The sequence below is a fragment of the Schistocerca gregaria genome, chromosome 2 (assembly GCF_023897955.1).
Source record: "Schistocerca gregaria isolate iqSchGreg1 chromosome 2, iqSchGreg1.2, whole genome shotgun sequence".
NCBI lineage: Eukaryota > Metazoa > Arthropoda > Insecta > Orthoptera > Acrididae > Schistocerca > Schistocerca gregaria.
In genome coordinates this window covers 633,849,836-633,864,531 of record NC_064921.1, presented here as the reverse complement: position 1 = coordinate 633,864,531, position 14,696 = coordinate 633,849,836, and the positions used below count along the sequence as shown (strand labels likewise).

Sequence of the window (14,696 nt, the reverse complement as noted above, 5' to 3'; positions counted from 1 at the left end):
AAACACGCCTACCGATTCTAGACTGTAAGGCTTTCGAACGGAAATTTTATGATTTCCACCTTATACCTTAACTCTCTGAAATCTTTTATTGCAACAACGCTGAAAAAAATCTAATTTATTGAATACGCTAATTCAAGAAGCGGAACATAGTTAGATCGACTTAAGTTTTAATTTATTATTTTTCAAGAGCGTACAGATGCTTTCAATATTTTCTTCCATTGCGTTGGATTATTGTTTGATAATTGCAAGAGAAGAAACACCCATGTTTTAAATACATCAAAACAGTCAAAGAAACTTAATTTCAATTTATTTTTAAAATTCTCGTAACAGATTTAATCCGCTCAGGAAGCCTTGATCCTGCTGTTATTATTGTGAAAACTGTGGAACGTCCAGTTGCATATTGTATGTGACTTCAAAGCCGCTTGGATTTTCTGTTTGCCCATAAGTCACCAGCATAGTCTGGTCTCAATTCTACAATTTTGTAATAGTCAGATCAGACAGCGACGGATCAATTTAAATCACAGTAATTCATTTGTTTGTAGAAGATACCTTTGCCACTTCTCCTTTACTACTTGTTGTCCTGCTGCTGCTGCTGCTGCTGCTGCTGTTTTTTCTTCTTCCAGCGGTCTCGTACATAGTAGATTTACACCTTCTTCCCCGGAGCCCTCTTCTACCATACCTGTCATCCTTCTCGGAATGTGAGCCTTTTCGCTTCTAAGGGCATACTCGTATTCAGTCTTGCTTGCACTACTGCCAACAATTGATTGCAGGTGTAAACTTCAAAGAACACACAAGAACAATGTTTTGAAAACTGTGTAGCTTTTACAGTAATATTATAGAACGAGAATTTATCTACACTGTTGGATATTAAAACTGCAACTTCATGAAGGTGACACGTAAGAAAATTCAAACTGGTATGGAATGTACAATATCCTTAGATATGCAAATGATTAGCATTTCAACGCAGGTACGAAAGCACGTAGGAATAACGCCACTTTCACGTATGAAGAATGAGTACACAGCAGGTTTCAGGTCCATAACAAACGCCACTGAGGATCTGAACGGCCCCTAGCGATTATCGCCTGATATGACCGATAGATATATTCTTCGCTCGATTGAGCAGGACTGTACAGCTACATCACATATCTTGAGCCAGGAGCTGGACACCGACACACGCACATACGCGCCTCTATAGCCATCCATAATTGAGAAAGTGTTGCCGATGCAGGATTTTGAGCACGAACTGACCTCTCGATTATGTCCCATAAATGTTCTACATGATTCATGTCGGACGATGCGGGTGGCCAAATCATTCGCTCGAATTGTCAAGAATGTTCTTCAAACCAATCGCGAACAACTGTGGCCCAGTGACGCCGTTATATGGTAACATGAAGTCCACGAATGAAAATAGTCTCCAAGTAGCCGAACATAACCATCTCTACCCAGTGATCGGTTCAGTTGGACCACAAGAGCCTGTCTATTCCATGTAAACACAGCCCACGCCATTATCAAGCCACCACCAGCTTGCACAGTGCCTTGTTGATCAGTCGTGTTCACGGCTTCTTGGGATCTGGGCCACACTCGAACCGTAGCACCAGCTCTTACCAACTGAAATCGCGGCTCATCTGAACAGGTCTCGGTTTTCCAGTCGTCTAGGGTCCAACCGATATGGACTCAGGTGAGGCGTTGCAGGCGACGTCGTGCTACTAGCAAAAACGAACTCGCGTCGGTCCTCTGCTGCCATAGCCCAGTAACGACAGATTTAGCCGCACTGTCGTAACGGATACGTCAGTCGCACGTCCCACACTGATTTCCGCGGTTATTCGCGCAGAGTTGCTTGCCTGTTAGCACTGACAACTCTACACAAACGCGCGGCTGCTCTCAGTCGATAAATAAAGGCCGTCAGCCACTACATTGTCCGTGGCAAGAGGTAATTCCTGAAATTTGGCGTTCTCGGCACACTCTTGACACTGTGGATCTCGGAGCACAGAATTCGCACTACCATTCCGCGTTTAAAACCTGTTAATTCCCGTTTTGTGGCCGTAATCACTTCGGAATCCTTTTCACATGAATCGTCTACTTACAAATGACGGCTCCTCAAAAAAATGGTTCAAGTGGCTCTGAGCACTATGCGACTTAACTTCTGAGATCATCAGTCGCCTAGAACTTAGAACCAATTAAACCTAACTAACCTAAGGACATCACACACATCCATGCCCGAGGCAGGATTCGAACCTGCGAACGGAGCGGTCGCTCGACTCCAGACTGTAGCGCCTAGAGCCGCACGGCCACTCCGGCCGCCAACGGCTCCTCCAAAGCACTAATTGTTACGTTCCAACACCACTTCCGGACTCCAGTGTTACGACCTGGGCTGACTCGCGTTGTAATCAGGAAACCCAGTGACTAGTGAAGGTGAGTGGTCTGGTGCTCGCTCGGAGGTGATACAGCGTTGTTTACAAGTAACTTCACTGGCCGAACAAAGTTAACCAAGTGCACGTTCGGAGATGTCAGTGATACAGCTTTATCATTGCATATGTTCACTGATCGAGCAATGTTTGGCCGGCCGCTGTGACCGAGCGTTTCTAGGCGCCTCAGTCCGGAACCACGCTGCTGCTACGGTTTCAGGTTCGAATCCTGCCTCGGGTATGGATGTGTGTGATGTCCTTAGGCCAGTTGGGTTTAAGTAGTCCTAAGTTCTAGGGGACTGGTGACCTCAAATGTTAAGTCCCATAGTGCTCAGAGCCTTTTGAGCCACTTGAGCAACGTTTACATAGGTTTAGCTACTTCAGAGATGAAGGTAGCGGTCGAGCGCGGGGCGCACGTGCTTGACCGCATGCTGACGCCTCGCCAGCACGTCGTGACAACACTGCCGCAGGTCGGTGCCTCGGATTCACGCAAAGCTGGAGTGGGTGGTGGGCGAGATGGGCGCAGCCCTCCGGGCGTTCTAGAGTGGCCCGGGTCGGCTACCACCACAACGCTGTCGACGATCGCCCCTTCTTGTGCTCAGCTGACGTCAGCCGATGGTGTTCCAAGATGCTGGCTATCGTGCAGACAGGCCCCGGCTCGGCCAAGACTGCATCAGATGTCACCAGTGGACCAGGAGCCTGCGCGTACACGCCTCGACTGCTCGGCACGAAAATGGTAGCTTGTAGATCTTCCTCGATGATCCAGAAGTGGAGCAGGGCTGACCGCTCATCAATCTTCTCGTCCGCGATGACCCATTACGCAGGACTGGCAGACAGTGGCCGTCTGCCTGCCCCGGTGTTGAAGTCACCAAGCAGGTAGCAGAATGATCCTCGTCAGACAGGTCGTCGTGGTTTCTGTGAACCTCTGTGGTAGGCTAACATGGACAGAATGACAACACGACTGAATGTGTTCTTGTGCTCCGAGAACTGCGCCATTTACAGGAGCGAGCCCCCGCCTATGACGCGGCGGCTCTGAATACGTGAGTATATTTGTCCCCATCTATCGGACCCATCAGCGGTCCTTGCCTCTCTGTGGTAATGATTCCGCATCATTGAGCTCGATCTTTCTGTCGACATTTGACTTTGTAGCAGTGTTCGGATTCGAAGTTACATAGTTTTACCTCACACTATCTTGCTAAGTAGTGTAGAGGTGTTTGCATTTCTTCCTATCCTGCTCACGATGTCTTTTGCATTGGCGGTGTGCCATATTGACATAATGATTGGCACATCGGTTCAGCTCCAACCCACTCTGTTAGCAGCTCGCTGATCAATAAAACTTTTAATTCTGCATAATAAAATTGTTCTGCTGTGCAGTAATATGTTACAAAAATGCGGGAAACACGCGTCATCCAAAGACCATACTTACACATGCAATTTTTCAGGTAGTCAAAGTTTATCGACAGTGTGTGCTACACCCACGTGACCACAGCACTACGTACTTGACGTTAATTCTTAATCATACATAATGAACTTTGATACTAATTACAATCATTACTACACTCATGCTCGTTAATTAAGGATAATGTAGATACGTGGTGGATGGGCAGTTTGCTGGTGTAAATCACCTCGGGGTTTTACCATGCGGTGCATTTGACCTGCTGTCGTCGCACGGTGGCGCTGGCAGCAGTCACATACACAGAGATGTGTTGGTCCATGTTGGAGTACGGCGCAGCGCGTAAGTGTGCAGACTTTTTCAGACGTGCTAATGGTGACTGTGTGTTGAAAATGGCTCAAAGAACACACATTGATGACGCTGTGAATGGTAGAATACTAGGGAGACTGGAGGCTGGTCAAACACAGCAGGTCGTACACAGGCCCTGCGTGTGCAAAGTGTGATCTCAAGATTATAGTAACGATTCCAGCAGACAAGAAACGTGTCCAGGCTCTACAGTACGGAACGTCCACAATGTAGAACACCACGGATTACTGCAGGTAGCCTTGCTCGGGACCTTAGTGCAGCCTCTGGAACTGTTGTCTCAAGACTCTCAGTCTACAGACGACTGAACAGACATGGTTTATTCACCTGGAGACCTGCAAGGAGCATTCCACTGACCTCTGGTCACAGGAGAGCCCCTAAAGCCTGGTGGCAAGAACACAGTACATGGTCATTGGAACAGTGGTCCCAGGTTATGTTGAAGGACGAGTCCAGATATAGTCTCAATGATTCTCGCCGGGTTTTCATCTGGCGTGAATCAGGAACCAGATATCAGCCCCTTAATGTCCTTGAAAGGGACCTGAATGGAGGTCGTGGTTTGATGGTGTGGGATGGGATTATGATTGGTGCACGTACACCCCTGCATGTCTTTGACAAAGGAGCTATAACAGGTCAGGTGCATCGGGACGTCATTTTGCACCAGTGTGTCCGCCTTTTCATGGGTGTAGTGGGTCCTACCTTCCTCCTGACGGATGATAACGCACGCCCCCACCGAGCTCCCATCGTGGAGGCGTACCTTGAAACAGAAGATACGAGGCGAATTGAGTGGCCTGCCTGTTCTCCAGACCCAAATCCCATCGAGCACGTGAGGGATGCTCTCGATCGACGTATTGTTGCACGTCTTCAAACCCCTACGACACTTCAGGAGCTCAGACAGGCACTGGTGCAGGAATGGGAGGTTATACCCCAGCAGCTGCTCGACCACCTGATCCAGAGTATGCCAACCCATGGTGCGGCCTGTGTACGTGTGAATGGTGATCATATCCCATATTGATGTCGGGGTATATGTGCAGGAAACAGTGGTGTTTTGTAGCACATGTGTTTCGGGACGGTTTTCTCAACTTATCACCTATACCGGGGACTTACAGATCTGTGTCATGCGTGTTCCGTATGTGCCTATGCTATTAGCGCCAGTTTTGTATAGTGCCACATTGTGTGGCACCACAGTCTGCAATTATTCTTAATTTATGAGCATGAGTGTAGTATAATCATTTATTCGTTATTGTTACATAGGTGCTTCGAGGTGTTATAAAGTCTCATTTTTTTGTTATATGCCATTCCTAAAAGTTATTTCTACACTCGTTGTCACTCTGCAAATCATAAAGTGGCACATCACTGCCTCTCGCCACTGAAGTGAAAGTTAGTCCATATATTCGACTAAAAACCAAACGCCACACAAATCTGTGAACTGTTGAAATCGTTTATAATACTGTAAACTACTAAAATTATTTGTTTACATTCGCTATTGCCATGCAAAAATAAATAGTCATTTTGATAATAATCTACCGAAATGGTTTCACGAAGGTTAGAAAAGTTATGTTATTTGTCATCCTTCCTGGTGTTGCAATTTTAATGGCCAGCAGTGTCGTTCTGTGTACTTCATTTTGATGTAATCACTGTACGGAGATCTATGTGCAGCAAGATTGTACAATGAACACGATTTCTGTAGTACTGTCTGGAATATCAGAAAACCGAGGTCTCAGATAAATTTATATAAGTCGCTACTGAAATGTTAGACTTACAATTTCTGAAGCTCCACCGTTTCTGGCCTCGCCTGTAAGAGACTTTTGCTCCAGAACGTAGACGTGAGCGGCGCGCTTGTGCGTGTGTGGCAGGTGACGTGGGCCAAGGTGGTGTCGCTGTTCGCCGTGGCGGGCGGCCTGGCGGTGGACTGCGTGCGCCAGAACCACGCCGACTACATGCAGGGCCTCACCGAGGCCATGGCCGACGTGCTCGAGGAGGAGCTCGCGCCCTGGATCGCCAGCAACGGCGGATGGGTACGTCCTCTTACGCTGCCCGCTAGTTCTCTGTTCAGTGTACGAGGGGAGTTCAATAAATAGCGCAGCGCATTTTTTCCTCTGTCAATTTCAGTTCAAAAAATACGGAATTTGTTGTAGGACAACGTGGATACTCCCGCTTCAGTCCCTATAGTTTCAAGCGGTTCCGATAGGTGACGCCTTCGAAGCCTTCGAAATGGAGTCTGTAACGTAGGTGCGTTCCAAGCAGAGAGCTGTCATTCAGTTTCTTTTGGCAGTAAACTATAGCATCGCTTATATTCATAGGTGCTTGCAGAATATCTACGGAGACCTGGCAGTGAACAAAGGCGAGGTGATTCATTGGGCGAAGTGTCATCAACGCAACGAGGTCGCGCAAACCTATCCATCCTTCCGCATTCCGCACACAGCTATGACTCCTGCAAAGCTGGAACGTGTGGACAGTCTCATTCGAGGTGATCCACGGATCACAATCAAACAACTCGCTGCACAACTGGAGTGACATAATCGTCCACCAGTAGGGTTCCTCGCCGTCTACCAGAAGACCATAGAGGAATGAAGGACCATCTGCGCGGAATTCTTCACGCATTAAGAGGCTAATCGTGACAGTTTTTGTAGAACATCGTCACAGGCGATGAAGCCCGAGTTCGGTAGCTCGACCAGCAAACAAAACGTCAGTCCACGGAGTGGCGCCACAGCACCTCTCCTCCGAAGAAAAAGTTCAAACCCGCAACCTCAACCGGTAAGTTCATGACGACGGACTTCTGGGACTCCCACGGGATTATTGTGTTTGATGTTCTCCCTCAAGATTCAACCATCAACTCTGAAGCGTTTTGTGGTACCCTCAAGAAATTGAAGAAACGACTTCAGCGTGTTCGTCGCCACAAAAATGCAAACGAACTGCTTCTTCTCCTTGACAAAGCATGGCCTCCCACAAGTCTGCGCAACCGAGACGAAGCTCACAAAGCTTCAGTGGGCGATAACAGAAAATTAAAAGTCGTTTGGGATGGTATGAAGCTGGAGCACTGTCACAATCCAAAATACACTCCTGGAAATGGAAAAAAGAACACATTGACACCGGTGTGTCAGACCCACCATACTTGCTCCGGACACTGCGAGAGGGCTGTACAAGCAATGATCACACGCACGGCACAGCGGACACACCAGGAACCGCGGTGTTGGCTGTCGAATGGCGCTAGCTGCGCAGCATTTGTGCACCGCCGCCGTCAGTGTCAGCCAGTTTGCCGTGGCATACGGAGCTCCATCGCAGTCTTTAACACTGGTAGCATGCCGCGACAGCGTGGACGTGAACCGTATGTGCAGTTGACGGACTTTGAGCGAGGGCGTATAGTGGACAACCAGAAAATAACAACCAGGGCGTATACATGCAGGCCACGTACCGCCGAAAACACAGGGGTGGTACATCGATGTTGTCGCCAGTGGTCGGCGGAAGGTGCACGTGCCCGTCGACCTGGGACCGGACCGCAGCGACACACAGATGCACGCCAAGACCGTAGGATCCTACGTAGTGCCGTAGGGGACCGCACCGCCACTTCCCAGGAAATTAGGGACACTGTTGCTCCTGGGGTATCGGCGAGGACCATTCGCAACCGTCTCCATGAAGCTGGGCTACGGTCCCGCACACCGTTAGGCCGTCTTCCGTTCACGCCCCAACATCGTGCAGCCCGCCTCCAGTGGTGTCGCGACAGGCGTGAATGGAGGGACGAATGGAGACGTGTCGTCTTCAGCGATGAGAGTCGCTTCTGCCTTGGTGCCAATGATGGTCGTATGCGTGTTTGGCGCTGTGCCGTTGAGCGCCACAATCAGGACTGCATACGACCGAGGCACACAGGGCCAACACCCGGCATCATGGTGTGGGGAGCGATCTCCTACACTGGCCGTACACCTCTGGTGATCGTCGAGGGGACACTGAATAGTGCACGGTACATCCAAACCGTCATCGAACCCATCGTTCTACCATTCCTAGACTGGCAAGGGAACTTGCTGTTCCAACAGGACAATGCACGTCCGCATGTATCCCGTGCCACCCAACGTGCTCTAGAAGGTGTAAGTCAACTACCCTGGCCAGCAAGATCTCCGGATCTGTCCCCCATTGAGCATGTTTGGGACTGGATGAAGCGTCGTCTCACGCGGTCTGCACGTCCTGCACGAACGCTGGTCCAACTGAGGCGCCAGGTGGAAATGGCATGGCAAATCCGTTCCACAGGACTACATCCAGCATCTCTATGATCGTCTACATGGGAGAATAGCAGCCTGCATTGCTGCGAAAGGTGGATATACACTGTACTAGTGCCGACATTGTGCATGCTCTGTTGCCTGTGTCTATGTTCCTGTGGTTCTGTCAGTGTGATCATGTGATGTATCTGACCCCAGGAATGTGTCAATAAAGTTTCCCCTTCCTGGGACAATGAATTCACGGTGTTCTTATTTCAATTTCCAGGAGTGTATCTGGGGGTCACGCTGGACCGTGAACTGGCATTTAGGAAGCATTGCATAATGCGAAACAAAAAAATCCGCCACCAATGACATCGTCAGAAAGCTCACACGTAGCGGGTAGGGTGCCCAACCGACTGTATTCAAAGCATTGGCACTGGCACTATGTTACTCTGCTGCTGAATACGCCTGCCCTGTTTGGTACAGTTCTGTTCATGCCAGGCACGTAGATGTTGCTCTCAACGAGACATGCAGAATAACATCAGGATGCTTGAGAGCAACCCCTGCCTACAAAAACTACAGTGTAGCGGGGAGAGCTCCATCAGATATAAAATGGGAACTAGACGCGAACATGGAGAGAAGCAAATTGGAAGTAAACGCTACTCCCTCGCTGCATATATACCAACTTCCTCCACACAGCCTAAATGCTAGGAAAATCTTTCTAATATTTTCTCTGAAGGACAGTACACCACCACCAATGGTACGACAAACCCTGTGGGCAACCAGAAATGCAGATATCGCATGAAGGCCCACTCCCCAGACGAAAACCTGCAATGGAAAACATGAATGTCTCTCAATAGACTAAGAAGTGATGTGGGTAGAACAAAGGGTAATATGGCCAAATGGGACTATATTGTTGACTCATCAAGTTTATGATAATGTGGAGCCGAACAAATCACGACACAAATCTTCAAATCCCTGTTTCCTGCACGTTGGAGGATCTTTCGTGAGTCAGGGACAATGCCATCGGGCTTGCTAATGTTTGGCCTTATATTTAGTGTTTGTAATATGATGATGAAGTCCCATACTCCTTGACAGAGCGCAGGGGTGATGCGGAAGACCCGCACCGCCGTACTAGGCAAGGTCCTAGCGGAGGTGGTTTGCCTTTGCCTTCCTCCGACTATAATGGGGATGAATGATGATGAAGACGACACAACGACACCCAGTCATCTCGAGGCAGGTGAAAATCCCTGACCCCGCTGGGAATCGAACCCGGGACCCCGTGCTTGGAAAGCGAGAACGCTACCGCGAGACCACGAGCTAGGGACTGTATTTTACATATAACTATTGTTATATAGCTCTGTTTGCCTCACATTGTATCTATAATTCCTTTTGTATGTATTAATTTTATATATTTAGGCTGCTTTTATCTTTGCCTATTTTTATGCAACGCTTTTGACACGAATAAATAAAATAAAATGAAATAACTGGACACTTCTTCCTCATCCACCCTACAGCCTGGATATTGCACCTTCCAGTTTCCATCTGTTTGTTCCAATGAAGGATTTACTCCGCGGAAAGCAGTACGTGGACGATTGGGAGGTTTTGATGCAGCAAGATGTTGGCTCCAACGTAGACTAGTGTAGTGGTGCCATGCGGGCGTTCTGGTCCTCCCACTAAGGCGGCGTTAAGGCCATAGCACTGAACGGACATTATGTTGAAAGACAGGGTTTTGTAGCCAAAAGAGTGGAGAATAATTTGGTGTACTCGAATCCTGAATAAAACCAACCGCTTTTCAGGGGAAAAAATGTGTTGCATTAGTTATTGAACACCCCTCGCAGGAACACACCAAGTTATACTCACTCTCGACGTACCTTAAAAATGGACTCAAGAAAGGCAAACGTGTGTCTATTGTATTTGTAGACTTAGAGAAAGTTTTTGACATTGTTGACTGCAATACGGCCATACAATTCTGAAGACAGCAGGGGTAAAATACAGGGAGCGAAAGCTTTTCTACTAATTGTACAGAACCAAACTGTAGTTATAAAGGTTGAGGATATGAAAGATAAACATTTGGAAAGGCAGTGGGGCAGGATTTTAGGCTATCCCTCTTGTCACTAAATCTGTACATTTGGAAAGCAGTAAAGGAAACCAAACATAAATTTCAACAAGCAATTTCGGTGTTAAGAAATAAAAATGTCGAGGTTTACCAATGAAATTGCAATCCTTTCCGAGATAGCAAGCCGGCCTGTGTGGCCGAGTGGTTCTAGGCGCTTCAGTCTGGAACCGCTCGACCGTTCCGGTCGCAGTTTCGGGTCCTGCCTCGGGCATGGATGTGTGTGATGTCCTTAGGTTAATTAGGTTTATGTAGTTCTAAGTTCTAGGGGACTGATGACCTCAGATGTTAAGTCCCATAGTGCTCAGAGCCATTTGAATCGAGATAGCAAAAGGACTTGGAAGACCAGTTGCATGGAATGGGTAGTGTCTTGAAAAGGGGTTATAAGATTAACATCTTTAAAATTAAAACAATGGTTGCTCCAATGCATCCACATTATATCAGGTAATACTGAAGGAATTAGGTTAGGACTTGAGACACTAAAAGTAGTTGGTGGGTTAAGACGTGGGAGAGCGATATGCACATATACAGATGGCGGTAGTATCTCGCACACAAGATATAAAAGAGCAGTCCATTGGTGGAGCTGCCATTTCTACTCACGTAATCCAAGTGAAACGGCTTCCGACGTGATTATGGCCGCATGAAGAGAATCAACAAAGTTTAAATACGGAATGGTAGTTTGAGCTAGACAAATGAGTCATTCCGTTCCGGAAATCAATAGAGGGTTCAATATTCCGAGATCGACAATGTCAAGAGTGTGCCGAGAATACCAAAGTTCAGGTGTTACCTCTCACCAAGGATATGTCAGTGGGCGACGGCCTCACTTAACGACAGAGATCAGTGGCGTATGCGTACAGTTGTCATTGCTAAGAGACAAGCAACATTGCGTGAGATAACCGCAGAAATCAATGTGGGACGTACGACGAACGTATCCGTTAGGACAGTGCGGCAAAGTATGGCGTTAGTGGGCTATGGCAGCAGACGACCGATGAGAGTGCCTTTTCTGGCAGCATGACAACGCCTGCAGCGCCTCTCCTGGGCTCGTTACCTTATTGGTTAGACCCTATATAACTGGAAAACCGTGGCCTGATCAGACGAGTCCCGATTCCAGTTGGTAAGAGCTGATGGTAGGGTTCGAGTGGGGCGCACACCCCACGAAGCTACACACCTAATTTGTCAACAAGGCAATGTGCAAGCTGGTGTCACCTCCAAAATTGTGTGGGCTGTGTTTATATGGAACAGACTGGATCCTCTGCTCCAACTGAACCGATCATTGACTGGAGATGGTTATCTTCGGCTACTTGGAGAGCATTTGCAGCTATTCATGGACGTCATTTTCCTAAACAACGATGAAATATTTATGGTGGCACTGCGCCACAATTGTCCGCGATTGGTTTGAAGAACATTCTGGACAGTTCGAGCTAATGATTTGGCCACCCACATCACCCGACATGAATAAAATCCAAAAATTTATCGGACATAGTGGGAAAGTCAGTTCGTGCACAAATCCTGCACAACAACACATTTGCAATTAGGAACGATTATATAGGCATAATGGCTCAGTATTTCTGCAGGGGCTTCAAATGACTTGTTGAGTCCATGCCACGTCGAGTTGCTGCACTACACACGACACTATATTGGGAGGTATCCCATGACTTTAGTCACATGAGTGTAAAATATCCTGACAACAGAAAGAAAAGCGCTTCTGGGAAAAGGGAAAAATTGAATGTAAACTTAAATGATCGGAAATTTTCCCGAAGTCTCTGTTTGGAGCGAGGCTTCGTACAGAAATAAAATGTGAACGATAATCTCTTCAGACAGGAGAAGAAAAGCGTTTGTAATGTGTTTCTGCAGAATAATGCTAAAGATTAGATGTGTATAATTTATGAAGAGGTACTGAACAGGATATAGGAGGAAAGAAATTTATGCACAACTTGATTAAATAAAGGAATTGGTTAATAGAACACATCCTCACGAATCAAGTGAAAGCCAATATGGTGACTGAGGGAAGCGTATGGCGTAAAATTTGTAGAGGGAGACAAAGGGTTGGGTAAAGTAAGCAGGTTCTAGTGGATTTAGTTTGCACTAGTTATTCATGGCTGAAGAAGTTCGTGACGTGCGTTGGATAGACTAACATAAAGGACTGCATCAAACCATCTTTGAACTGAAAATAACAATAACAAAAACAACAACAACTACTACTACTACCACATCTCAGCGATGAGGGGGAAAATCTCTACAATCCCTTCTTTCCATTTCTCAGTCAGTCACGACATTTCGTTTTAGTCTATCATATTTAACTGTGTGTTATCACCTTCTTCTTTCTCTGCCTTTTCCACCCTTTCCTCTCATGCCCATTGCTGCTAGCGCTCACAATTAAAATCTACCTACCTATAATGTGTTTAGTGTCATGCACATCATGAACGAATATAAATTGTGCATGTTTTTTTATCTGTGCAACTGTCATTTTAAATTTCTAAATACAATATAACATATGAGGGTTGGCAAGAAAGTAATGCATGGCATTTTTTCATCACCAATTCTTTGTTGAACATAATGATAATCACACACACGAAAGAATGGTGTTTTATCTACACATCCTATTTTTCCACGTAATCTCCATCCCATTCTATGGCCTTCCTCCGGCGTGTATGCCCTTTCGGTGCCGGTCCTCGTCCTCCTCGCAGAGCTGGTGCTTCACTGTGTGAAGCACCTCATCGTCGTCAAAATGTCTTGCACGAATGGCATCCGTTAATGGTCCAAACAAGTGGAAGTCCAAGGGGGCTAGGTCAGGACTGTAGTGTGGATGGGGTAACACTGTCCAACCCTGTTTTGCGATCAGCTCAGCAGTCCTCAGAGTTGCGTGGGACTGAGCGTTATCGTGTTGCAGAAAAACATCTGCTAGGTTGCTGTGGCGCCGAAGTCGCCGGAAGTGCATATTGAATTCTATTAATATGTTGACATATGCATCTGAATTAATGGTACCACCTCTTCACGACACATGAATGAATACCACACGTTCACAGTCCCAGAACAGGGTGATCTTGACCTTACCGGTGGAAGCAGTTGCCTTGAATGTTTTCTTCTGTGGGGAGTGGAAATGGCGACATTGCATTGACTGTTGTTGTTTCGGGCTTAAAATGGTGGACCCGGGTTTCATGACCTGTAACAATCTGGAACAAGGCCTCCCCCTCAGCTTGAAAATGTTGCAACAAATCAAGACAAATTTTTTTCTGTACGAATGTGATCCACCATTAGACACACTTTTAAATATCCAAGAGTGCAGATAATTGCATCCACACTTCCTATGCTAACGTACATAGCTTACAGACGCCATTTTGAAACTGTCCTGCAGCTACGCTATCTATCGGAAGAAACGGAAACTCGGCGCGCTCACACAGAAGACTTCAAATAATACATACGTAAAGTTGCGCACAAGGGCGTACCCAGCATCTGAACGGGGGGGGGGGGGGGGGGGAGGGGGGGGGCAGGTCATACTAGTCTCAGGAAACAAGGACTCGAGACAACACACAGCACTTCTTATTCAATAAAACGGTAAACTAGTGAAAAAGTGCGAATATCTTCTGGGGGAGGTAGCTGCCCCCCACCCCCTCCTCCCTGTCCCTCGCTGGGTACGCCCATGGTTGCGCATTTGTAACATTGTTTTCGGTTGAGGGAGAAAATGCGGTTAATTACTTTCTGGGCAACCCTCGTACTTCTCGTACTATATGTAATGTAAAACATGTAGAACGCCTGGTTAGATGTAAGATATTTTGACGGGAAGTGGCGCGGCTAAGCGAGTTGTTGTACCCCGAATCCTGCTTATTCCTAACAATTTACGTTTTCACTTTACATGTGTATAGTTCCCAGTGAGTTCATGTTAATGCCATCACCGGAACAAAAGACAAGGTCAGACACTTTGTGCTGACGGCATGTACCTTAGTGCTAGTTGCTTTTAGCTCGGACAGCTCTACATGGCTGTCAACCGTGTTAGGGAAGCAAACAAGCTCTTCTTTCACATACCCATTTGTACTACTTCAAACGTTGTACACAAAAAACCAAAAATAAATTGCACGCATACAAGCCTCAAGCGGAGCTAAAAATAAAATACTCAAACACACACTACAAATAAATACTTAAACAATGCCCTCTTTCAGAGCTATTTAAAAGTATGACATTAATAGCCATAATATTCATTCACATTAATATTATAAACCTGACACTTACGCTAG

At 46.9% G+C, this 14,696-nt stretch overlaps 1 protein-coding gene across 3 annotated transcripts in view; it reads left to right on the top strand.

The window, feature by feature from the left end:
- The window catches only part of LOC126334657 (bcl-2-related ovarian killer protein-like), a 229,527-nt gene that overhangs the window by 201,839 nt on the left and 12,992 nt on the right, over positions 1 to 14,696 (top strand). For all 3 annotated transcript variants that reach the window (XM_049997108.1, XM_049997107.1, XM_049997106.1), the window contains exon 5: positions 6,015 to 6,176. In XM_049997108.1, the coding sequence (XP_049853065.1) occupies positions 6,015 to 6,176 (162 nt within the window). The remainder of the gene's footprint in view (positions 1 to 6,014; positions 6,177 to 14,696) is intronic.